The sequence below is a fragment of the Hypanus sabinus genome, chromosome 10, assembly GCF_030144855.1.
Source record: "Hypanus sabinus isolate sHypSab1 chromosome 10, sHypSab1.hap1, whole genome shotgun sequence".
NCBI classification, from domain to species: Eukaryota; Metazoa; Chordata; class Chondrichthyes; order Myliobatiformes; family Dasyatidae; genus Hypanus; species Hypanus sabinus.
In genome coordinates, this window is record NC_082715.1 from 145,855,790 (window position 1) to 145,882,946 (window position 27,157).

A 27,157-nucleotide genomic window follows, 5' to 3' on the forward strand; every position below is an offset into this window, starting at 1 on the left:
TAGAACGAGAGGAAGTTGAGACACAGGCAATGAGTTCTCAGAAGATTATGAAAACTTCATTGACTTAATCTCATGATTATAATGTGTACAAAATCTTGGCATGAATACATTCATAAGATTGTTTTTCCCCCTTCTTTTAAAAAGGGAAGGTAGTGTGATGCAAGTGTTTTGGTTAAATTAACTGTCAGTATATCTGTTACTGTAAGACTGGTGGAATTACACCGCGTAGATATTTTAATGACTGCCACAGGAAAGTTTCAAGTTTCAACATGCCACATTATGGGTCTGCAGCCACATACAAACCAGATTAAGCAAGTACAATACATATTCATGACAGTTGAGTAACATCACAATGAGATATGACCCACATAAATTGCCAAATTTCCCCCTGTGAAAGACAGACACAAGGATTCCTTTCTCTGAAAAGGAATGTTCACTATCAAAACCATATATAACCATATGACAATTACAACACGTAAACAGGCCATCTCGGCCCTTCTAGTCCGTGCCGAACGCTTACTCTCACCTAGTCCCATTAGCCCGCACTCAGCCCATAATCCTCCATTCCTTTCTTGTCCATATACCTATCCAATTTTACTTTAAATGACAATACCGAACCTGCCTCTACCACTTCTACTGGAAGCTCGTTCCACACAGCTACCACTCTGAGTAAAGAAATTCTCCGTGTTTTGCCCCCTAACTCTCAACCCATGTCCTCGTTTGAATCTCCCCTACTCTCAATGGAAAAAGCCTATCAATGTCAACTCTACCTATCCCCCTCATAATTTTAAATACCTCTATCAAGTCCCCCCCATCAACCTTCTATGCTCCAAAGAATAAAGACCTAACTTGGTCAACCTTTCCCTGTAACTTAGGTGCTGAAACCCAAGTAACATTCTAGTAAACCTTCTCGGTACTCTCTCTATTTTGTCGCCATCCTTCCTATAATTCGGTGACCAGAACTGTACACAATACTCCAAATTTGGCCTCACCAATGCCTTGTACAATTTTAACATTACATCCCAACTCCTATACTCAATGCTCTGATTTATAAAGGCCAGCATACCAAAAGCTTTCTTTATCACCCTATCCACATGAGATTCCACCTTCAGGGAACTATGCACCATTATTCCTCGATCACTCTGTTCTACAGCACTCTTCAATGCCCTACCATTTACCATGTATATCCTATTTGGATTATTCCTACCAAAATGTAGCACCTCACCTTTATCAGCATTAAACTCCATCTGCCATCATTCAGCCCACTCTTCTAACTGGCTTAAATCTCTCTGCAAACTTTGAAAACCTACTTCATTATCCACAACGCCACCTACCTTAGTATCATCTGCATACTTCCAAATCCAATTTACCACCCCACCATCCAGATCGTTAATGTACATGACAAACAACATTGGACCCAATACAAATCCCTGAGGCACACCACTAGTCACCAGCCTCCAACCTGACAAACAGTTATCCACCACTACTCTCTGGCATCTCCCATCTAGCCACTGTTGAATCCATTTTACTACTTCAATATTAATACGTAACGATTGAACCTTCCTAACTAACCTTCCGTGCAGAACCTTGTCAAAGGCCTTACTGGTCCATATAGACAACATCCACTGCTTTACCCTCGTCAACTTTCCTCGTAACCTCTTCAAAAAATTTAATAAGATTTGTCAAACATGACCTTCCACACACAAATCCATGCTGACTGTTCCTAATCAGACCCTGTCTATCCAGATAATTATATATACCATCTCTAAGAATACTTTCCATTAATTTACCCACCACTGACTTCAACCTGACAGGCCTATAATTGCTAGGTTTACTCTTAGAGAAAACTATCTCTTTTTTCTCTTAGAGAAAATTATCATGAAACTGGCTGCTTTGGGAGTTACTATATCTCTGAATAAATAAAATTGACAAAGTGAAGAATAGGCCTTGTGTGCCACACCAGCAGCAACCCCCAATTTAACCCTAGTCTATTCACAAGGCAATTTACAATCACCCAATTAACCTACTAACCGTACATCGTTGGACAATGGGAGAACACCGCAGCACCTGGAGGAAACCCAAGCATTCCACAGGTAGGAAGTACAAACTCCTTTCAGAGGACATCAGCATTTAACTCTGAACGCCGAATCTCCAAGCTATAATTGTGTTATGCTAACCACCATCGTCTACTTTGGCTTCTAGGAAGGGGAATTCATCAAACCCATTTTCCCGCTCTTTCCCCATAGTATGTTAGTCTATCGAGTGTATATCCAATTCCCCTGAGGTCATTGATTGATGCTGTTTGCATCACCCTTAGGAGGCACAGAATAACCTGGAATGACAATGAATGGCATAAATTTTCACCAAACTTAATTTAAAAAAAAATATAGTTAAACAGCACCTTTACATTCACATAATGATTTTTAATACGTACTGAAGTCCCATGGTATTCATATTGTTCATATTCAAATAAGATCTCTCGCCTGCAAAAGAACAGATGGATTGTTAGTATTCTGACACAACAGGGGTTCCCAGCCTTTTCTATGACTTGGAGCAATAGCATTAAGTCTGTCAACTTAAGGTTGGGAACTGCTGTGCTACAATCTCACATTTATTTCATACAGAAAAGAATAATGAAAAAATTAATAAATACTGCACAACAAAATTAATTTGAAAATTTCTTTAAAGATTCAGCATGGAACAGGCACCTGGTGCCACACCAACCAGCATCCCACCTATTTGACCCTTGCACAATCACAGGACAATTTACCATGGGCAATTAACCCACCAACCTGTACATCTTTGGGCTGTGGAAGGAAACCGGAGCACCCAGAGTAAGCCCACGTGGTCACCTGTTGGACAATTTCCTTCCTTGCCCTAATAAAACTTTACTTGCCATTTAGTTTGTAAAATACATGTAATGTCTGAAGGTAGGCAATCACTCATGTCTACAAACATGATCTCTTCCAGTATCCAGAGGTCCGAGGTTTTTAGGTTTGCTTCCTGTAACAAGCTTGCTTTGCTAGCTTTTTCTTCCATTCTTAGCAAGCACCTGCAGGTTCACACCCTTTGCTGCTGAATTGACCCGTGAGCTTCTGACCACAATTACTCCATTACCAAGAATGTCCACTTCCTTCTGCGTAACATGGCATCACCCTGCACTCATCCCAACCAACTCAGTTGCTGAAATCATTATTCATGCTTTTACCACATCTAAACCAATGCTCTCTGATCAGCTTTGGTTTTCAAATTTACAAAAAACATTCTTGTACAATTCAGCTGCCTTAGCTTTTAATTATTCCAAGTCTCACTTACCCATCACACCCTAGCTCACTGAACTCAGTCAAGTAAGCCACATTAAAATCTTTATGCAAATCCTCAGTCTTCTCCATTCCTGCACTGAAAATCTTCTCGCCCAGAAAGCCACTTAGATGTCTGTGATCCTCCAGTGCTGAACTCTGTTGCAACACTGATCGTCATAGTTTCACCTTAAGATGCCACTTACAATCTCTATCTTTAACTACAGATTTAGATTAGCACAATTACGTGAAGTTGAAAATTTGTAGATCTTTTAGGAGCATATTGGAATTGCCAATCTATCTTTAGCAAAGGCATGGATGAGGATTTCAGCAGTAGCTAATGAGGGCTCAGATCAGTTAAGGTGCATTGGGCAATGTGGATTTAGACTATATAACACACACACACACACTGACAGTCTGCGCTGTTAAGTAGTTTGGGACGTTTTACATTGAAGATACTATTATAAACATCTGCTGTGTTACTAAGGTAAGGAGTAACTTTGTTGAATAGATGTTGAGGGAATTGCTGTAAAGTAAAATTACAATCCTGGAAAACAAATGGAGATTTTCTTTTTAAAAATGTGTACAATCCACAAAAGGGGAGAGAACTTGAAATATTTGATGAGAAGAGGGAAATATTTCATAAAATGCTGTTAAAGAGATGAAATTTATAGGTACCCTCTGCTCATTGATATGTGAAGGACTGCATCTCTGTGCAGCAGCAAGCAACCAGCATGAAAATGAGTCAAATATAAAAACAAAGGGCAAAAGACAAAAGAAAGCACTGTTACTCTAGTTAGGAATACACAATAAAAAGGTACACTGAGGAGGACATTGCCTGGAATACTCCATTTACAAGGAGACACTTGGATAGGCCAGGCTTGTTTTCTAGGAGCTAAGGTGACTGTGGGCATGCTGCAAGGTGAATGCCAAATTACAATGGGCACAGAGAGTAGGAAACTTTCCCCATCCGGTATGTAGCAGTTGGTATGGATGCAGTGAACCAAAAGGACAGTTTTTGTTCTGTCACTGCTGATCAGTCTTCCCCCCCCGCCCCCCCACAAAAGAGAAAAGGACAAAGTGTCCTGTGCTTAATTTGCATACTACTTATAAAGAACAGAACAGAAATTATAACATTGATAGAAGTCAACTCCGACAGCCTGTACCTGCGGTCCTCCCATTCACGTCGATGACGTCTTCGATCAATTCTCCTCTCCATGGATGCCTGGAACAGTATTTTTTTTTTTTTTTTTAAAAACTGCAATAACAAACCCAGCAAGATATCCACTCAATCTGGAGAACATGATACATAATTACCCATACTGCTGAGAATTGGGACTGCTCTCAATAGTAACTTTCTCCACTAAGCATAAATGCAATAAAAATAAGATGAAGTCAGTCAGAAAAGTTCAACTCCCTTTGATTCAAGTTTATCAAATATAGATTAAAGTAGAACAAAAACAATGTTCTTCATGCTTCTGTGTGCAGAACATAAGAAAATTGTTAAGTAGGACTTTTTCCTAAACAATATCTTCATAAATGAATATAAGTGAAACAAAGTTTCAAATTCAACTGTTTATTTTTTCCAATGTTCTTTACTCAAAGTACTAACTTGGTGCAATAATATCGGTTAGGCACTGAGTGTTTTCAAAAACTGACTCATTATCTTTCCTTATAGGTCAGACTCAATATCAAAGGTCAAAGGTTACAGAACTGTTAGTGGCATCAAGGAAAAAACAAAATGATTGTCACTAATAGTCATAGGCATACGAGTTCTATCAATGGTGATTAAGAAGCATCCAACACACTTGCTAATTTACTTTTTCATTCACTAAGCTTTAAGACTGCTCCAGAATAAACTTATCCATTGGATTGATTAATTGGCATAGATTAAGTCTGGAATTCCATGCGTCGACATGATCCGGTACCAGACTGTGGAATACTTCTCTAAACAAAGCTATGAGGAAAGTGATAAGATCATATTTCAAAATAAATAATACCACTGGTCAGGAGCAGAGACCTACTAGTTTCTGAAGTAAGCCCAATTTCTGGTTATTTCATGTCACTCTGGAAATTTAACTAGGCATTTCTAGACATCATTCAATCTTGGCAATTGACTGAGCAGGGACAGATAAAATTAAGTCAGTCCTGATACAATGCCACTCAGAAAGGATTGTTGAGATATGTTAATCACTTTGTTGAGGGTATAGCCATCACGGATTCAGTGCAGAGCCAAACTTAAGCCCTTTGCGAGGCAACAACCTGGCCTTACGCTACACCCTTCGCCTCTCACCCCAACATTGCACCACCGCTGCCTGATATATACAGAATATTGCAATTCTCGGCAGCTGCTCACCTCATCCAAACGCTTGCGTTTTCCTGAAGGCTCTGAGCCTTCACTTTCATTTCCAGAGTCCTCTGAATCCTCATCTTCTTCATCCCTGAAAATATCATCATACGCAGGAACACCAAGGTCGTCATCCTGCTTAATCAGTAGCTTTATCTAAAAGACAGGACATTATTAACCACGTTAACTACTTTAAAAGTCAGGCAAATTAACATGTCTTAGCGACATTCTGAAAAATCTTGTAGTTGCTTGGGACTGATATCTAGGCTATCTTCAGGAAAACTTGGCAGAACTTGCAGGACTTTCTACTGCTTTATTATCAAGGAATGGGATGGAATCTCTAATATTGAATCAGAATGAACATTCACAGAAATCCACTGCTGGAGATCAGAGAGGAAAGATACTGACAAATTTAATTTTGTTTTTTGCATTCCCCTTGCATGCTTTTAAAGAGTCAGTTCAATACTCTGCGTGACTGGGATATTATTGCCTTAACAGAAACTTGGTTGAGAGAGGGGCATGACTGTCAGCTCAATGTTGCAGGATACAGACATGATACAGGTACGAGAGAAGGGGGAAGGTGTCTTCTTGATGTAGGAGAAAATAACAATATTTAAAAGAATAGTTCTTGGAGGAAAATCATCCAATGAAGTCCTACGGTAGAACTTAGAAACAAGAAAGGTGTGGCCACTTTGATGGCTGGACCATATTGGGTCAAGCCAACAGTCAGCAAGAATTAGAACAGATGTGTAGAGAGAATTTCAGGTAGTTGCAAAGATAAAAGGGCAGTATAAGTGGGAGGTTTTAGCTTCCCTGATATTGACTGTGGATATAGTGCAAAGGGCATGGGCTGGGCAGCATTTATTAAATGTGCTCAAGGTGGTTTCTTCAATCAATATGTAGAGGACTCTATGAGAAGAGGGCACAACACCAGACTACCTCTAAGGGAACGGGAGAGGGTAAACAACTGAAAGGCCAGTCAGACTATACTTTGGGTTGAATGACCACAATTCTATTAGCTTTAAAATGGTTATGGAGAAAGATAGGACAGTCCTCAGTTTGTGATCCTAATGGACTCACTTTCAAGGACACTTCATTTCATGGCTTTGATATTTATTGCTTATTTATTAATATGTTTTTCATTTTTGTATTTGCATAGCTTGTTGCCTTTTGCACTTTGGTTGTCCAGCCGTCCTATTGGGTGCAGTCTTTCACTGATTCTACTGAGTTCCTTGGATTTACTGCGCATGTGTAAGAAAACGAATCTCAGGGTTGTACGTTTCATGCAGGCGAGCGGGCAGGAGTCCGTGCCAGGAAAAAAGCAAGCCCTAGCCAGCCAGCCCTCCCGTCCACTCTGCGCTCAAATGGACATTAAATTGACTACATCTGTGGCAACGAAATACTCGATGGGAGTACAGAAACGAGCAGAATCCCGGACGCTGCCATTCAGCTGATTATTTATGTAATAGCTTTCCCCCAAGCCATCGGACTACCAACCTACCAACATCTGCTGTGTCTATTGTCTTGTTTATTATTTATTGTAATGCTTGCACTATTGTGTACTTTATGCAGTCCTGGGTAGGTCTGCAGTCTAGTGTAGTTTTTGTGTTGGTTTATGTCGCTCAGTGTAGTTTTTGTATTGTTTCATGTAGCAACATGGTCCTGAAAAATGTTGTCTCGTTTTTACTGTGTACTGTACCAGCAGTTATGGTTGAAACGACAATAAAAAGCAACGTGATTTGACTTGATATACTTTGAAATGGGGGCAGAACCAACTTTAGGCAGGATTTTGCAGAGACTGAATAGTGTGAGACTTATCCTGATAAAGGAGCAGCTGGCAGGGTGTAGCATGCTCTTGCTAAGATGAAGAGCAAGGCTGACAATTTCTTAAAATTAGTTGATGAAAAGTACTGAGGCTCTGAAAAGGAAAAAGGAAGCATACATTGGGCTTAGATAATCAAGAACAAGTGAATCCCTCAAAGTTTAGAACTGAAGGGACACAAATGAGGGATATCAGGAGGGCAAGAGGGTACGAGATGGATCTAGCTGGTAGGGTTAAGGAGACTGGCTGCACATGTCGATAGGGTGGTAAGAGCAGCATGAACATCCTTGCTTTTATTAGTCAAGGAAATGAGTTCAAGAGCTGGGAGGTTATGCTGCAGCTTCAGAAAATTCTAGTTAAGGCATAGCTGGAACAACACATTCATTTCTGGTTGACCAAAGGAAGGATGTAGAAACTTTGGAGAGAACACAGAAGAGGTTTACCAGAATTCTACCTGGATTAGAGAGTATGCACTGAAAGGGGAGTTTGAACAACTATGGCTTGTTTTCTCTGGAGCAGGAGACTGAGGGGAGATCTGATACACCTTTACAAGATTACAAGGAGGAACAGACAGAACAGCTCTCTTTTTCCCCGGGGTTGAAATGTCCAATACCAGAGGTGAGAGGGGTTAAATTCAAAGTCACTGTATGGGGTAATTTTTTTTTAAACTACAGAGAGCTGTGAGTGTCTGGGATGGTGCTGGAGACAAATACAAAAGGTATTCAAGAGGCCCTTAGATAGGCACATGAATGGCAGCAGATGGAAGGATATGGACATCACGTAGGCAAAAAGGATTAGATCAGTTTGTCACTTGATTACTTCGAAAGGCCTGTTCTTGTGCTGTATTGTTCAATGTTCTACATTCTACGGATATATTAAAAATAAAAAGGCAGCTATGAAGAGAATAGGCCCCTCAATGTGGCCATCTATGTGTGATCCAAGCAATCAAAGCTAATGATGAGTAATTACCTCTATATTTTTTACTTCTTCACTTGCTTGCCATAAACAAAATAACAGATTACTGGTATTAGCACATGCAGCATTAATATTTTCCAACATTTTAAATGCACCAGATGCTTTCTCAGAACAGGTCAGAAGTAAAAGTCCTACACTGCTTACATGGGGAAAAACAAAGTATTGGTAGCCTTGCTGACGGAGGTCAGTGTGTACTTCACTTTACATCAACATGGTTGTGGTGTTCCTTCCGTGACTGGATTTGAAATATACTGCTATGCAAAGCAGAGAAAAGCTCCATGTCTGGTTCAAAAAATTCCTCACTGGAAACTAACATGGCAAGTGTGAACCATGGGAAAATACTCTGCTTCCCAAAATAGCAAGTTTTGTTTTGCTTTCAAAAGGTACACTCAGTGACCAAGGAAGTTACAGATGAATAGCGAGGAAATAAAAGTAAAACAAAGCTCAATATTTGGTACATAGAAAGATCAATTCATACGAAGCTGCCGTCGATGTCTGACAAACATACCTGTGTATCATTATAAATATTAATGACATCAATAGGCCTGTGGGTATCACAGATAAAGAAAACAGTGTCCTCATCGGGCTGCAGCACCTCCAGTAGATCCAGGTTAGCACCACAGTTGATTAGCACGTGATACTTGAACTGCAATTGGGAAAGAGAAAGATTCAATGGCAAGTACTGCACAGATTACTCACTTTACCAACTTCCACTTACCTGTACAGAGCAAACACTTATTATACCAAAGAATAATTAATAAACCTATCAATTAGAGTATAGAACATGACAACTCAGTATAGGCCCTTCGGCCCACAATGTTGTGCTGACCACTTCACCTGCACTAAGATCTATCTAACTCTTCCCTCTGACATCGCCCATTTTACTATCATCCAAGTCCCCATAACACCTACCTCTACCACCATCCTTAGGGTGTTCCACACATCTATCATACTGTTTAAAAAAGTGACAAACCCCACCCCATACCTCTAATTACAGTAAAATTATGTCCCCTTGTATTAGCCATTTTCACCCTAGAAAAAAAGTCCAAGTTGTTCTGAGATCTCTTACATTCTCCCAATTCAATTATAACCCTTACATCCTTCATTCCAAAATAAGTCTATACTTTCAGCCTTCTTGGTCTCATGAATGGTCTTCTATTAAATATTTCTGCCACCCTTGTCTCCTTTAAAATGACCCCTGAACCCATCTCACTGAGTAAGCATTTAGGTACGCACCCTGGGAACTCCTTTAATTCTACATCAGTCATAACTTTATTAAACCCTGTGGAATGCATCAGAATCAGGTTCATTATCACCGGCGTGTGACGGGAAATTTGTTAACTTAGCAGCAGCAGTTCAATGCAACAGATAACCTCGCAGAGGAAAAAATAGTAATAAAATAAATATAAATAAAGTAAATCAATTACATATATTGAATAGATTAAAACAAATGCAAAAACCGAAATACTGTATATTAAAAAAAGTGAGGTAGTGTCCAAAGATTCAATGTCTATTTAGGAATCAGATGGCAGAGGGGAAGAAGCTGTTCCTGAAGGCTTCTATACCTCCTACCTGATGTAACAGAGAGGAAAGGGCATGTCCCGTGTGCTGGAGGTCCCCAATAATGGACGCTGCCTTTCTGAGACACCACTCACTGATGATGTCCTGGGTACTTTGCAGGCGAGAGCCCAAGATGGAGCTGACTAGATTTACAACCATGTACAGCTTCTTTTGGTCCTGTGCAGTACCCCCGCCATACCAGACAGTGATGCACCCTGTCAGAATGCTCTCCACGGTACAACTATAGAAGTTTTTGAGTGTATTTGTTGACACTCCAAATCTCTTCAAACTTCTGATAAATCTTTCTTGCCTTCATTATGACTTCATCAATACAGTATGCTGGGACCAGGTTCGATCCTCAGATATCTTGACACCGGGGAACTTGAAGCAGCTCACTCCCTCCATTTCTGATCCCTCTATGAGGATTGGTATGTATTCCTTCATCTTACCTTTCCTGAAGTCCACAAGCAGCTCTTTCATCTTACTGACTTTGAGTGCCAGGTTGTTGCTGCGACACCACTCCACTAGTTGGCTTACCTCACTCCTGTACACCCTCTCATCAGACCTGAGATTTTACCAACAATGGCTGTATCAGCAGCAAATTTATAGATGGTATTTGACCTATGCCTAGCCACACAGTCTTGTGTATATAGAGAGTAGTGAGCTAAGCACACACACCTGAGGTGCGCTAGTGTTGATCGTCAGTGAGGAGGATATGTTATCGCTGATCCACACAGATTGTGGTTTTCCAGTTAGGAAGTTAGAATCCAATTGCAGAGAGGGGTAGAGGCTCAGGTTCTCCAACTTCTCAATCAGGACTGAGGAAACAATGGAATTAAATGCTGAGCTTTAGTCGAACAGCATCCTGACGTAGGTGTTTGTGTTGTCTCGGTGGTCTAAAGCCACATGGAGAGCCATTGAGATTGCATCTGCCGTTGACCTATTGCAGCAACAGGCAAATTGCAATGGGTCCAGGTCCTTGCTGAAGCAGGAGTTCAGTCTAGTCATGACCAACCTCTCAAACTGTTTCATCACTGTGATGTGAGTGCTACCGGGGGATAGTCATCAAGGCAGCTCATGTTATTATTATTATTATTATTTTTTTTTTTTTTTAGGCACTGGTATAATTGTTGCCTTTTTGAAGCAAGTGGGAACTTCTGCCTATAGCGGTGAGAGGTTGAAAAGCATAGTGGACTCCAGTTAACTGAACCATTGGTTAATTGGGACAGCCATTTATTTGGGACAACCTTTAAAGAACAAAAACTAACCGAGAAAATAAGCCGGAATTCCCTTCATTTATTTGGGACACGATGCTGATTAATGGGGACAGAAGACTGTTGCCAAACAGTTTTTAAAATCAATATCCATCACACGCACTTCTGTGACTGTTGGACACTACGCCATGCTTAGAGTGAACAATTTTTAAACAATTTTTAATCAGTCACTCGCTTTGCATTTAAAAAGCAGTGATTTTTGACACTGATAGTTGGCCAGAAATAAGGAGCAAGACAACGCAGAACTGCTTTACTCACTGTGGCTTCAAGCATTCAGGCTGACCTTTCCAATCTAGCTTAACTCTCCATCCGAATATCAGACAAACCTATGCAGTCATTGGGAGAACGTACTGACTCCTCACAGACAGTGGCGGGAATTGAATTCAAGTTGCTGGTAAAGTGTTGTGCTACTGTCTAGCAGCATTCATCTGTGAGATTTTAATTTACATAAAACAGTACGGTTCCTTCAGCCCCCAACATTGTACCAACCTGTACAAACCTATTCCAAGATCAATCTAACCCTTCCTTCCCACACAGCTCATAACACTCCATTTTCCCTACGTTCATGTGCCTACTCGAGACAGACGACTGGAGATTGTTGGATCAGAGGATCAGCCGTTGTAGGTAGGCCGAGACCCTTGGACCTACCTGGAGGGTACCTGAGGAGGAAGGTAAAACTGCGCAGGCGCAGGTGACGTTAGCAGCGAGCGTGGGCTTTAAAAAGAGGCCCACTTTCAGAAGCGGACAGCAAAGTGTGTGGGAGCAGTGTGCTGGGTTTTGGCTCAGTGGGCTTCGGTGCAAGGGAATTTCGGTGAGAGAAAATCAGTGAGCCTGGTACGTGCTTGCTGATGTAAAAAGGTAAGGTCGGTAGGTACTTTTTTCATTTATTCTGACTAATCTGGGATCAGGTAATGGGGGAGACAGTTAGAGCAGTGGTGTGCTCCGTATGCAGTATGTGGGAGGTCAGGGTCAACACAGTTGTCCCTGATGACCACACCTGCAATAGGTGCATCCAGCTGCAACTCCTATCAGGCCAAGTTAGGGAATTGGAGCAGGAGCTGGATGAACTACAGATCATTCGGGAGGCAGAGGCAGAGATAGATAAGAGTTATCAGGAGGTAGTCACACCGAAAAGACAGCAGGTGGGCAAATGGGTGACAGTCAAGAGAGGCAGGGGGAGCAGACAGAGAGAGCAGAGCACCCCTGTGGCCGTTCCCATCAAAAATAAGTATACCGTTTTGGATACTGTTGGTGGGGATGACCTACCAGGAAGAAGTTGCAGTGGTCCTGTCTCTGGCACTGAGGTTGGACCCTCGACTAGGAAGGGGAGGAGGGAAGAGAAAAGAGCAGTAGTGATAGGGGATTCTATCGTCAGGGGGCGGATAGGAGATTTTGTGTGGAAGATCGGGAGTCTCGGATGGTATGTTGCTTCCCTGGTGCCAGGGTCCGAGACATCTCAGATCGGGTGCAGGTTATTCTCGAGAGGGAGGGCAAGAATCCAGATGTTGTGGTCCATGTAGGGACCAATGATGTGGGTAGGATGAGTGAGGAGGTCCTGCATAGGGAGTTCAGGGAGTTAGGTGCGAAGCTAAATAGCAGGACCTCGAGGGTAACAATCTCAGGATTGCTACCTGTGCCACAAGTGAGTGAGGCAAGGAAAAGAAAGATTATACAGATTAATACATGGCTGAGAGGATGGTGCAGGAGGGAGGGCTCCAGGGAAGGTGGGATCTGTTCCGAAGGGACGGTTTACACCTGAACTGGAGCGGTACTAACATTCTTGCAGGAAAGTTTGCTAGTGCTTCTGGGGATGGGGGTGGGGGGGGGAGGGGTTAAACTATATTTGCAGGGGGCAGGGATCCAGAATGTGAGAGAGGATAGCGAGAGGAAGAATAAAGGACAGGTGGGGACTACACGGTTCTGGAATATTAAGTGTGTAGTACAGAAAGGTGAAGCGGAACAAGTGATAAGGAGGACACATGTACAGAGGGATGGTCTGAAGGAACATGGAGTTAAATGTGCAGAAAGAATAAGTAAATTTAGGAAGGACAACAAAATTTTAGGGGCGTATAGCCCGATGGGAGTTTGGGGAGCTGAGTTAAGCACAATAGGCAGCGATTCAAACAGAGAGAGGAGAAATGGGCTAAAAATTCGAAATCTGAATGCACGAAGTGTCAGAAATAAGGCGGATCAGCTTGAAGCTCAGGTGCGAACGGGTAACTATGATGTTGTTGGGATAACGGAGACATGGCTGCAGGGAGATCAGACCTGGGAAATGAATGTACAAGGGTATACATGCTATCGTAGGGACAGAAATGTGGGCAGAGGGGGTGGGGTGGCCCTGTTGGTGAGGAATGAGATTCAGTCCTTTGCAAGGGTGGGGACATAGGATCAGGAGAAGTAGACTCTGTGTGGATAGAACTGAGAAACAGTAAGGGCAAAAGGACCCTAATGGGTATTGTCTACAGGCCACCAAACAGTAGCATGGATATTGGGTGCAAGTTGAATACGGAGTTAACATTGGCATGTGGCAAAGGTAATGTCGTAGTAGTTATGGGGGATTTCAACATGCAGGTGAACTGGAAGAATCAGGTTGGTGCTGGACCCCAGGATAGGGAGTTTATAGAGTGCCTACGAGATGCATTCTTGGAACAGCTTGTACGAGAGCCGACCAGGGACAAGGCTATTCTGGATTTAGTGTTATGTAATGAACAGGATTTGATAAGCGATCTTGAAGTAAAGGAGCCATTAGGAGGTAGTGATCATAATATGATAAGTTTTTATCTGAAATTTGAGAAGGATAAGGGCAGCTCGGAGGTGTCAGTGTTGCAGTTGAACAGGGGAAACTATGGAGCCATGAGGGAGGAGCTGGTCAAAGTTGACTGGACGGATAGCCTATCAGAAAAGACAGTGGAACAGCAATGGCAGGTATTCTTGGGAATAATGCACAAGGTGCAAAATCAGTTCATCCCCCGGAAAAGGGGCCACAGTGGTTGACAAAGGAAGTCAGAGATTGCATAGCATTAAAAAAAAAGGAAGTATGACAGAGCTAAGGTGAGTGGGAGGACAGATGATTGGGAAGTTTTTAAGGAACAACAGAACTCAACTAAAAAGGCAATACGGGGAGAAAAAATGACGTACGAACGCAAGCTAGCCAGGAATATAAAGGAGGATAGCAAAAGCTTTTTTTTTTGGTATGTGAAGAGAAAGAAGATAGTTAAGAACAATGTTGGGCCCTTGAAGAATGAATTGGGTGAAATTGTTATGGGAAACAGAGAAATGGCAGAAGAATTTAATAAGTACTTTAGATCTGTCTTCACTAAGGAAGACACAAGCAATCTCCCAGATGTATGGATGGGCCAAGGACACAGGGTAACAGAGGAAATGAAACAGATTGACATTAGGAAGGAAACGGTGATGAGTAGACTGATGGGACTGAAGGCTGACAAATCCCCAGGTCCAGATGGTCTGCATCCGAGGATACGAAAGGAGGTGGCCCTGGAAATTGCAGATGCATTGGTAATCATTTTCCAATGTTCCTTAGATTCAGGATCAGTTCCTGAGGATTGGAGAATGGCTAATGTTATCCCACTTTTTAAAGAAAGGAGGGAGGGAGAAAACGGAGAACTATCGACTTGTCAGCCTGACATCGGTGGTGGGGAAGATGCTAGAGTCCATTATTAAGGATGAACTCGTGGCATATCTAGATAGCAGTGATAGGATTGGGCCAAGCCAGCATGGATTTATCAAGGGTAAATCATGCTTGACTAATCTGTTGGAGTTTTTCGAGGATGTAACCAGGAAGTTAGACGGGGAGATCCAGTGGATGTAGTGTACCTTGATTTTCAGAAGGCATTTGATAAGGTCCCACATAGGAGATTGGTGGGTAAACTCAAAGCTCAGGGCATTGGGGAGGAAGACATTGACATGGATAGAAAACTGGTTGGCAGATAGAAAGCAAACAGTAGCAGTGAATGGGTGTTTCTCGGAATGGCAGGTGGTGACTAGTGGGGTGCCACAGGGCTCGGTATTGGGACCACAGCTGTTTACGATTTACGTCAACGATTTAGATGAAGGCATTGAGAATAACATCAGCAAATTTGCTGATGATACTAAGCTGGGTGGCAGTGTGACATGTGATAAGGATGTTAGGAGAATTCAGGGTGACTTGGATAGGCTGGGTGAGTGGGCAGATACTTGGCAGATGACGTTTAATGTGAATAAGTGTGAGGTTATCCACTTTGGGAGTAAGAACAGGAAGGCAGATTATTATCTGAATGGTGTAGAGTTAGGTAAGGGAGAAATACAAAGAGATCTAGGAGTCCTTGTTCATCAGTCACTGAAGGTGAATGAGCAAGTGCAGCAGGCAGTGAAGAAGGCTAATGTTGGCCTTTATTACAAAGGGAATTGAGTACAAGAGCAAGGAAATCCTCTTGCATTTGTACAGAGCCCTGGTGAGACCACACCTGGAGTATTGTGTACAGTTTTGGTCTCCAGGGTTAAGGAAGGACATCCTGGCTGTAGAGGAAGTGCAGCGTAGATTCACGAGGTTATTTCCTGGGATGTCTGGACTGTCTTACGCAGAGAGGTTAGAGAGACTGGGCTTGTACACGCTGGAATTAAGGGGATTGAGAGGGGATCTGATTGAAACATTTAAGATTATTAAGGGATTGGACAAGATAGAGGCAGGAAATATGTTCCAGATGCTGGGAGAGTCCAGTACCAGAGGGCATGGTTTGAGAATAAGGGGTAGGTCATTTAGGACAGAGTTAAGGAAAAACTTCTTCTCCCAGAGAGTTGTGGGGGTCTGGAATGCACTGCCTCGGAAGGTAATGAAGGCCAATTCTCTGGATGCTTTCAAGGAGCTGGATAGGTATCTTATGGATAGGGGAATCAAGGGATATGGGGACAAGGCAGGAACTGGGTATTGATAGTAGATGATCAGCCATGATCTCAAAATGGCGGTGCAGGATTGAAGGGCCGAATGATCTACTTCTGCACTTACTGTTTATTGTCTATTAAACATCCATATTTATTGGCCTCCTTCAGTGCTTCTGGCAGTGTGCTGTACGTACAGAGCACTCTGTGTTAGAACTTGCCTGATAGCTCCCATAAACTTTCCTCCACTCACTTTCAACTGATGTCCTCTGGTCTTGGCCATTGCGACCCAGGGGAAAAAAGGCATTGGCTGCCCACTGTTGATGGCTCTCATATTCCTATAATACCTCCATCAAGTTGGCCCTCATCCTCCTTTTTTTCTTTTATTAGTTTTTTTTTAAATATATTTTACAGATTAAAAAACCCCAAATCACAATGAGGAACATTAATACAGTGCAAAATTAAGCATACAATGACAATATGATACAGAGAAAGAGAATTTAAAAAAAGCACCTAAATTGAAGACAAGTAAACTTTGTGTCCTCCCCAAGCCCCACAACACAAAAAAAAACTCCAGACCAACCACAACACAATATGGAGAATATAAATCAGGACAATCAAACTCCCAGACTGTGAATACACTTAGCAACAGAGGATAGTAATGCCTACCACCAGAAAAAAAAGAGCTGAAAGCAAGGGACCGAAAAGAAAAAAAAACCCTAGTCAAGAGGAAGGTTATGAAAGTACTCGATAAAAGGTCCCCAGACCTTATGGAACTTTAGGCCCAAATTAAAAACTGAATAATGAATTTTTGAGGTCCAAGCAGGCCATAATGTCGTTAAGCCATTGAGCATGAGTGGGTGGGGAAACATCTCTCCATCTAAGGAGGATCAAGCGTCTAGCCAGGAGAGAGGCAAAGGATAATATTCGGCATTTGGTCGGACTCAGACGTAAATCTGTCTTGCCCCAGAAACCGAACAAAGCAATTAAGGGGTTTGGTTCTAGGTGCCGATTCAGAATATACGTTAACGTAGTGAAGACATCTTTCCAAAATTTCTCCAAGCTAGGACAGAACCAGTACATATGAATGAGAGAGGCCTCGCCCCTCTTGCATTTATCACAGAGCGGACTAATGTCAGGGTAGAATCTAGATAGTTTAGATTTAGACATATGGGCTCTATGAACAATCTTAAACTGTAAAAGGCAATGGCGAGCACAAAGAGAGGTTGAGTTAACCGATTTGAGAATCAAGTCCCAGCTCTCATCAGATAAGGAGGTATTTAAATCATGCTCCCATGCCATTTTAATTTTATCCGCAGGGGCCCGTCGTAAGGCTGCTAATTTATCTTGGATAATTGATAGTAAACCTTTACCTAGTGGATTAATGGAAAGAAGTCAGTCCATAGCATTTTTCACAGGCATTTCAGGAAAGTTAGGAATTACAGGAGCAATAAAGTGTCTAATTTGGAGATATCTAAAAAAATGAGCATTGGGCAGATTGAACTTAACAGAGAGCTGAAAAGAAGCGAAGCGATTATCAATGAAGAGATCTTCAAAACGTCTAATGCCCTTCCTATACCAAACCTGGAATGCTGAATCGTACATGGTAGGTAAAAAAAGGTGATTATGTACGACAGGGCTGGAAACGGAAAAACCATGGAAACCATAGCATTTCCTAAACTGAGCCCATATACGCAAAGTGTGTCTAACAAGAGGATTAGCTATTAATCTGGACAGACTGCTCGGGAGTGCAGAGCCAAGAAGTGCAGAGATAGATAATTCTCCATTGCCACCCAATTAGGGCACTCGGGTTGGCCATGGAAGAAAGACCAAAAGGTAGCACAACGTATATTGGCTGCCCAATAATATAAACGAAAGTTAGGTAAAGCCATGCCACCCTCTTTTTTAGATTTTTGGAGATGGATTTTATTAATTCTAGAGCGCTTATTCTTCCACAGATATGACAAAATAATAGAGTCTAAGGAATCAAAAAAAGATTTAGGAATAAAAATTGGGATAGATTGAAATAAGTATAAAAATTTGGGGAGAACATACATTTTAACAACATTAATACGACCTACCAAAGACATAGATAGAGGTGACCATTGTACCAGACTCTGTTTTATAGTATATGAAAGATAGGCAACGTTTTCACAAAAGAGATCTTTAAACTTCCTTGTGACTGTAATTCCAAGGTAAGTAAATTGATTATGGACTACTTTAAAAGGGAGATCACGAAATGTTAATTCTTGTGCTTCTTAATTAATTGGGAAAAGTTCACTCTTATGTAAATTAAGTTTATAGCCAGAGATCTGGCTAAACTGGTCAAGAAGTGAAAACATTGGAGGTAAGGATGTAGACGGATTTGAGAGAAAGAGTAATAAGTTATTGGCATAAAGAGAAACTTTATGCTCAACACCCCCTCTCCAAATCCCGGTCAATTCAGGACAATTTCGAAATGCTATCACCAAAGGTTCTATAGCCAAATCAAAGAGAAAGGGACTTAAGGGGCATCCCTGACGGGTGCCTCGTTTGAGATTAAATACCTGGGATTTCTGAAAATTAGTTAAAACAGAAGCAATTTGATCCAAGAGATGAAACTTTGACCGAGGTCAAATTTTTCTAAGACTGCAAAAAGGTAGTTCCACTCTATATGATCAAATGCTTTCTCCGCATCGAGGGAAATAACACATTCAGGAATCCCAGTTGGAGGTGAGTATAAGATATTAAATAAACGCCGAATATTAAAAAAAGGGAGACGGTTTTTAATAAAACCTGATTGGTCATCAGAGGTAATGGAGGGAATAATGGTTTCTAATCTATGAGCCAAAACTTTAGCCAAGATCTTTACATCAACATTGAGCAAAGAAATCGGCCTATACAAGGAACACTCTGTTGGGTCTTTGCCCTTTTTTTAATTGAAGAATAATAGATGCCTCATTGAAAGAGGGTGGCAATTTGCCGTAATTAAATGAATCAGATAATACTGAAGGTAACTGAGGAGAAAGAAGTGAAGAGAATCATTTATAAAATTCTACAGGGTACCCATCAGGTCCAGGAGATTTCCCTGAGGACAGTGCAGAAATTGCAAAAGATATTTCTTCTGATGATCTAGGTGCATTAAGTTTGGCTTTAGAATCAGATGAAAGTTAAGGAATATTCAGATTCTTTAAAAATTGATCAGCAGAGATATTGTCATTCGACGATTCAGAGGAATAAAGCCGAGAATAAAAATTTTTAAATGCGTCATTAATTTCTAAATGATCCGATGTAAAGTCTCCGTTCTCTTTCCAGATCTTTGTAATATGTTGTTTGGCCTTGGAACGCCTCAACTGATTGGCTAGGAATTTACCAGACTTATCCCCATGAATGTAAAAGCGACTCTTGCTTTCGAGAAGTTGGCGTTCGACAGTTTGAGTAGACAGAAGATTAAATTTAGTTTGCAGTTCAACACACTTCTTGTATAGTTCAGGGTTCTTAGTTTTGGCATATATTTGATCCAGTTCTTTAATCTGGTTAGTGAGGTCTAATCGATCTGCACAGGATCTTCTGTTGAGATTTGCTGTGTAAGAGATTATTTGACCCCTCAGATATGCTTTCATGGCATCCCAGACAATCTGGGATGACACTTCAGGTGATGTATTAGTGTTAAAATAAAAGGTTATCTGATCCTTAATAAATTTTTAAAAATCATCATCCGATAATAAAGTTGAATCAAACCGCCAGAGTTTATTCTTCTGAGGGAGACCAGGAAAGTTCAGCGAGAGAGTAATTGGGGCATGGTCAGAAATCAGTATACTCTGATAGTCACAAGAGTAGGCCAATGGAATAAGTTGGTTATCGAGTAAGAAATAGTCAATTCTAGTGAAGGTATGGTGGACATGTGAAAAAAAAAGAATAATCTCTCAGTTGGATGAAGGAAACGCCATATATCAGAGATACCAAAATTAGAGAGAAACAATTGGATAGCTAAGGCAGATTTAGTAGGTGATCTGGTAACAGAGGACGATCGATCCAGATTAGGATCTAACCAACAGTTGAAGTCACCACCCAGTATAAGAGAGTATGAGTTTAAATCTGGTAGTGAGGGAAAAAAACGTTCAAAAAAGTTAACATTAAAGTTGGGGGCATACAGGTTTGCTAGTACAACTTTAGTGTTGTATAGTTTACCAGAAACAATAAAAAAAAACGGCCATTTGTATCAGATATTTTATTATGGAGTTCAAAAGGAATATTTGAGTTAATAAGAATGGAGACTCCCCTAGCTTTAGCGGCAAAGGATGAATGAAAATGCTGACCTGCCCACTTTGACAGAAGCCTGGAGTTATCAAAACAACGAATATGAGTTTCTTGAAGGAAAGCAATGTCAGCTTTGAGTTGTTTAATATGTGAGAATACCTTCCTCCTTTTAACAGGGTGATTCAATCCCTTTACATTCCAGCTCACAAATTTAAGTGCACTAGCCATTATCAATTACTAATGCATAAAAGGCAGCAGGCATATAAAAAGTCAAGCAATACAATAGCAGTCTGGGAGCAGAAATGTAAACATAGATTCGTAAAATCAAAACATAAACATGTCCTGACCAATAAAGACAAACAATAAATACAGTTAGTGATGTTGGAACTGGAAAACCCACCTCACCCACACAACCCAAAACTAGACGGCTACCAAAAAAAGCAGCGAGCTCTACCAAAAAAATTAACCCAAATATAACTTCCAGATCTGTGTCATTAACAGCAGTTCCGTATAAATACTATAGCAAATAGTAACTAGTTTATGCACTAGAAAACATAGCTACAAATTAGAACATCTTCTGCAGAAATATAAAACTTAATACAGAGAAAATCGGAAGAAAACCAAAACGAACCTACCCGTGAAAAATTATGGAAGAATAAAGTAAGAGAAAGGGGAAAAAAAAGGGAGGGGAAAATTATAGATTCAAGAAGAGTACTTATCAACCATTTACAGAGAGGAAAAAAATCAAAGGTTAAAAGAAAAGGTGAAAAAAATAAAAAAAAAATCAGCAGTTAAACTGTGAACCAACAAACAGGGAGGCCTTCAATAAAGACTTCAAACCTCCAAAACAAGTTAGAGTCAATTGTAGAACTCTATAGATAAAGTTATACAAGAATAAAATAGATTACACAAGTACTATTTAAATGTCCATAGGGAAACATTAAGCACAGAATGTCTATTTAAAAAAGACACACCAAATCCAGGGAGAGATTGTCAACAGCCCTTAGAGTTTCAATAAATAGTGTCTGAGTGATTCAAGTAAAGTCTGAGTCCGGGAAAAGTAATTTTACTATCAGAAGTACTTATCCACCATTTTAGGAGGTCCGATCGGGTTCCAAAGATAGCTGGATAGCCGAAAGACTTGAAACAAATGCCTCAGCCTCCGTCACTGACTTAAACAACTTATATTTTCCAGTATTAAGCGTGATTCGTAAATCGGCAGGAGTGCGAAGAGGGGGTTTAAAACCACGATCAAAAAGCACTTTCATTAGCGCACATCTTTAAGGTCTGGGGTGCAAAATTTTCCACAAAGCGAATGATTGTATTTTGGAAAGTAAAAGTACCTCTGCGACGTGCCTCCATAATCAGACGGTGTTTTACCTGGTATTGATGGAAGCACAAAATTACCGGTCACGGGCGGGAGCCCAGAATTCCGGGGGGAACGTAGACCCGGTGTGCCCTTTCAAGCTCAGGCAGGTTCGGAAGCAAATCTTTCCCGAATATCTCACAGAGAAACTCGACCAAAAACTTCACGGTTGATGCCTGTTCGGTGGCCTCTGGCAACCCAAGAATTTGAAGGTTACAACATTTGCTCCGATTTTCGAGATCGACCATTTTGGAAATGAGTTTATTATTTTTTTCTTCTCGGCTGGAACAGAGAGTCTCCAAGTATCGAACACGACTTTCAAAATTTTCATAAGTCGAATCAATGCGAGATAAGCGTTCCGCATGTTCGTCCACTCTATCATTGATCCGATCCGGTTTGGCTTCCAGCTGTTTGAAAGCGGTTCTAAATTCCTTTAAAATATCGTCTCGGTGTTGTTCCAGCGCAGCGAGGGTCTCAAAAGGCAGAGCCGGAACTTCCTTTCTCCCAGTTTTAGAACTCTTGCTAGACATTGTAAGGTAGATGTGTTCACAGGCAAGTAAAAGAAACCAAATAAAGTTCCTAATTAAGGTTTAAAAAAATGGAGACATTTAGTGCAAAGATAGCGAAAATAACGGAACAAAAGTTCGGAGCAGCTAAGCAATCGCCATCTTACCAGAAGTCCCCCTCATCCTCCTTTAAAGAGGAATCCCTAGCTCTCTCTACCTTTTCTCATAAAGCATGTTCTCTAATCGAGGCAGCATCCTGGAAAATCTCCTCTGCACCGTCTAAAGCTTCCACATCCTTAATGAATACAATTGTTGTATTCCAATAAGTTAGTCTGCCCAAGTGTGGTCTAACCAGCTTTATACAGCTGCAACATAACCTTGCAGCTCTTGAACCCAATCCTCAGACTTACGAAGGCCAACACATGACATGCCTTCTTAACAACCCTATCAAATTGCACAGCAACTTTGAAGGATTTCTGGACATAGACCCCAAAATCCCTGTTTCTCTACATAGAAGAGTTGCTGCTTTGTAAAATACAGGCTTTGACTAATGATATTCATATTGGGGATATCCCCTGCATTTACTGGGAATGTAATCATGAACTGTAGCTTTATTTTGTACACAGAAATAAATAACTGTGGGTTTGAACAGAGGTAATTCTACACCAGCTCTTAACAGTCTCCTAGAGATGTTGGGTGGACACTTCACATACTTGCTCTTTGTGCTCAAGGAATGCAGTCTCCAGATCCTGCCATCCTGCCACAGGAACCAACGTATATTGTATGTGGTCACACTGGAACAGGGACTGAAATGGAGACAGATAAACATTGTCAGTTGTTACGTTCTAGATACCAGACCTTCTTGCAAAATGGTGGTTATGAAGCTCCACTCCTGGCTTTGCTTTTCTACGATTTTTTTTAAAACAGCAATTTTAAAAAAAAACAGCATTTTAACGTTTCATTTTTTGTACCATTTTAAAACATTCTATGAAACTGAATGTCCAACAGATCTACTCCCACATCATGATTTATTGTGAAGAAAGTGTATATGTGCGAATGGGTAGGAGGGAGGACCGAGACTTGTTTTGCTGTTGTTGCTTTCTTCCTTGCTATGCTCTGTTTTGTAGTATTCGGTGTTGGTCTGACAAGAATGGTGGGCACGTGAGGTTGCATGGCAACACTTGAGGGCTGCCCCCAGCACATCCTTGGGTGTGTTGGCTATGAATGCAACTGATACATTTCAACTGCATGGTTCAGTGACAAATCAAAATCTGAAACTGAAGTCAGAGACTCAATGTAAAGCAAATGGCACCCACAGAGTAGCTGGAAAGGATTGGTCCTGGACACGACAGCAAATTTGCAGAACAGGACAAGCAGACAGACAAAATCTTTGATTTCTCCTCTCAGAATGACAAAACAAATCCCTCTCGCTTAGCATCTGGTGGAGTGAATGCTTCTAGTTTCCACCAGGAATCAATGAATGTGACATTCCATACCACTCACCTGAAGGATTTTGCAGGCACAAAGTGCATCGACATCCAAGGCAACAAGCAATAGCACCCTCTGAAAAACAAAGTAAGTTTCAGCAAACCTCAGAATCGTACAGCTTATTAAATTAATCAGAATCAGGTTTAATATCACCAGCGTGTGTTGTGAAACCTGTTAACTTAGCAGCAGCTGTACAGTGCAATATGTGGTAATATAGAAAGGAAAAAATAGCCAAAAACAGAAATAATAGAAGTGAGGTGGTGTTGATGGTTCAATGTCTATTGAGGAATCAGATGGCAGAGGGAAAGAGTGGTGCTGTGCTGTTCTCACATACAGAACCACTCTTTAAATAAATAATAGATTAATAGATTAAAAAATAATAGATTTAAATAAATCTGGAATGTGCTATTCCAGATTTATTTAAATGGCACCCAGATCAGTACCAATGACTTGCAGTTTGAACGTCTTTATTGCAGCTTGGAATTTCCCACTAATGCATTGCACTGCTGAACATGTACAACAGCAGCTCACGATGACACTTAGCAAAAGTACTCCTAAATCCATGCACATAACTGACTGAGGCTCAAAGCCATGACACGGGCTCTAATTTTATAATTTGGAGACCAGATTTTGTACAGAAAACTACATTGTCTCTTTGTATTAGTCCAGCTATAAAAAAATCTTGTAGTCAAAGTCCTACAAGACTGAGTTTGCATTTGATGGAATGCAGGTTTGATCAGGCTATTTTTGGTTTTGAAGAGAATGGATAGATGCCCCACTGGCAGGAGAGTCTTTGAGAGGAGGGCGTAAGCTCAAAGTTTGCGATACTCCAGTGTGAATTTAGTGAATATAACTTTACTCAAAAGGTGGTAGAATTAGAGCTCACACAACAGGCTCAGAAATGGATACATTTTTGCTACTGAAATCATTAAGGAATTGGAAGCCAAAACACTCCATTGAAATTAGAATACAAGCAAACCAGAATTTCAATGGATGTCCGAATAGCCTGGATGTTTTTTTCCTACAGTTCCTTTCATGGTTTGATGTTCCTACTCCACCTTGTGGATTTTATAAGGAATTTTTTTTGATCTCTTTAAAATGAAGGCTGACTGGCTACAGAATAAAAGACCACACACACTAAGACATTGTTGTTGATGCTGAAGGCATTTTAAAAAAATCTCCTGCAACAGTTATGCTGCAGTGAGAATGCAGTTTAATGATAAATTAGCAGCAACAATCCCTGTCCATCAGAAACAGTATGAAAACCATGTGGATTCATGCAGGACTGTCTAGGACTTTCATCTAGGTTGAAAGTGACCCAGTTCCCTCAAACAAAAGGCCAAAATTCAATACAGATGTGCTACCAGCTTTTCCTCTCTCATGCATTCAACAGGAACCCCATGCAGTTCATAGGTAGTTGATAGGTTTAGTTAACTGAAAGCTTTAAACCCGAGTTCATCAATACATGTACCAAACCTGATAAAAAGTAATTTGGTTCACAAAAGTAATTTGGTTTTGACCATCAACAATTATACATCCTGATTATTTTAGGTAGAACAGATTAAAATTTTGTGTCACATTATTTAAACGTTTCTTCCAAAAAGACAAGCTGCTCAAATATTTTTGGAAATAAAATAGAAACTGCTGGAAGCATATGGGAGGCCCACGACCCTCAGAATTTGGAATGACAGGACGTTTTTGACCTGAAATGTTAACTTTTGTTTCTCTTTCCACAAATGCTGCCCAAACAACTACATTCCCGAATGGTTTTTATTTCAGAATTTTTAGCATGTGCAGCTCCAACTTAGACCCCAAGTTAGAATCTTAAGAGTTCCATATTTAGTACTGACAGAATTAAAGGAGAATCACTGCACTACAGGCAACAATTCAGCATTACCTGTAATCCTCCACTACCTTTTGAAAAACAACCATGAGGAATTAACAAACACTAGCCTTTCCGTTCATTCAGAGACAGACCCATAGCCCAGACCCCAGGTTAGGGTGGGAAATTTCCTCCCTCGAATAGCAACGGCCTTAAATAAAAACTGCAGATGCTGGATATCTAAATTAACAACAGAAAAATACTCAGCAGGTCAGACCACATCTTCAGGAAGAGAAACAGGGCCAATGCTCCAAGTTGAAGACTACTCAGAATTGGGAAGATGATAATAGAAACTTGCAAAGTTGCAAGTCGGATGGGGAATGGAGGATGTCTTTGATAAGGTAAAACAAGGGTGACCATGGGGAATAGCCATAAACAAGATTATCTGGTTGATGAGTGAATGGGACAAGTTAGAGAGCAAGAACATAGACAAAATATAGATAAGAGGAAGTTGGTTGTGAAATTCAGAGCAATAGACGTGCCCAGGTCAAGCTAAGCATATCCTCCACTCCCAGAGAGAAAGTAAAAAAGCAAACAAGCTGAGCCAATATCACAAATAGCTGATTGATCGATAGACAGAAATCAAGTTAACTGAAGTTGTATAAACCAATATTAAATCCAGAAAGACACAACAAACCCAGGTGAAAGATGAGGTGCTGGTTCTCAAGGTTGTACTGTGCCTCATTCGAGTAGTACTAGAGGCAGTTGTCCAATAGGTCAGAATGCAAGAGGATGAAGAATTGAAACGGCGGGCAACGGGGAGGTCAATTTGCACTTGTGGACTATTCCACAAAGCTGGTTTTGTTGGTATGAATATGCCAACCACACCATCAAATTCTATATCCTCAATTTTCTTGGTGTCATTTGCAGAAACCTAAATTTCATTTCTCATTGCTTCTAACTTAGCTCTCAGCCACTAGCTTCCATTCTCAAACATCAATATGGTCCGTCAGTTCGTGTCTCAGCTTTTTCCATACAAGAGCATCAGTCACTTGGACAACATAAACCTGCAAATCAGCATGGCCTGGATGAGTGTTTCTCTGTCAACATTCAAAGCTCAACACCAATCAGAATGAGGCAAGCCAATGACTATACGTCTGACCACCTGCAACTCTTCACTCTCAGTCACACCACAAGCTTCACATCAAATCGCTTTTGCAACCTCCACCGAACTCCACAACTTTATCATCTATGTCGATCGGGTAGTAGAATACAGGTTAATGTACGATGCAGCACACCTTGGTCCAGAGGGATGTGGGTTCGTCTGGCAGTATACATGCATAGGGCTCAATGACAATAAACTGAACCAACAGAGAAAACTTGACTTGAATTAAAATCGGTTTATTATTGTCACATGTACTGAGATACAGAGAAAAGCTCGCCTGGCATACTGTGCTAGACAATCAGATAGCACAGATCAAATGACAGGAGTATTTGCAGACATTTTTAACCTGTCCCTGCTTTAATCTGTGGTTACCACCTGCTTTAATAAGACCACTACTATCATCCAAGTACCCAAGT

At 40.9% G+C, this 27,157-nt stretch overlaps 1 protein-coding gene across 2 annotated transcripts in view; it reads right to left on the reverse strand.

Annotated features, from left to right (window-relative positions):
- The window catches only part of cdc45 (CDC45 cell division cycle 45 homolog (S. cerevisiae)), a 64,158-nt gene that overhangs the window by 32,386 nt on the left and 4,615 nt on the right, over nt 1–27,157 (reverse strand). For both annotated transcript variants that reach the window (XM_059981326.1, XM_059981327.1), the window contains exons 2-7: nt 23,770–23,829; nt 22,980–23,072; nt 8,952–9,089; nt 5,656–5,802; nt 4,466–4,524; nt 2,435–2,483 (exon numbers count right to left, since the gene is read on the reverse strand). In XM_059981326.1, coding sequence (XP_059837309.1) covers nt 2,435–2,483; nt 4,466–4,524; nt 5,656–5,802; nt 8,952–9,089; nt 22,980–23,072; nt 23,770–23,829 — 546 coding nt within the window. The remainder of the gene's footprint in view (nt 1–2,434; nt 2,484–4,465; nt 4,525–5,655; nt 5,803–8,951; nt 9,090–22,979; nt 23,073–23,769; nt 23,830–27,157) is intronic.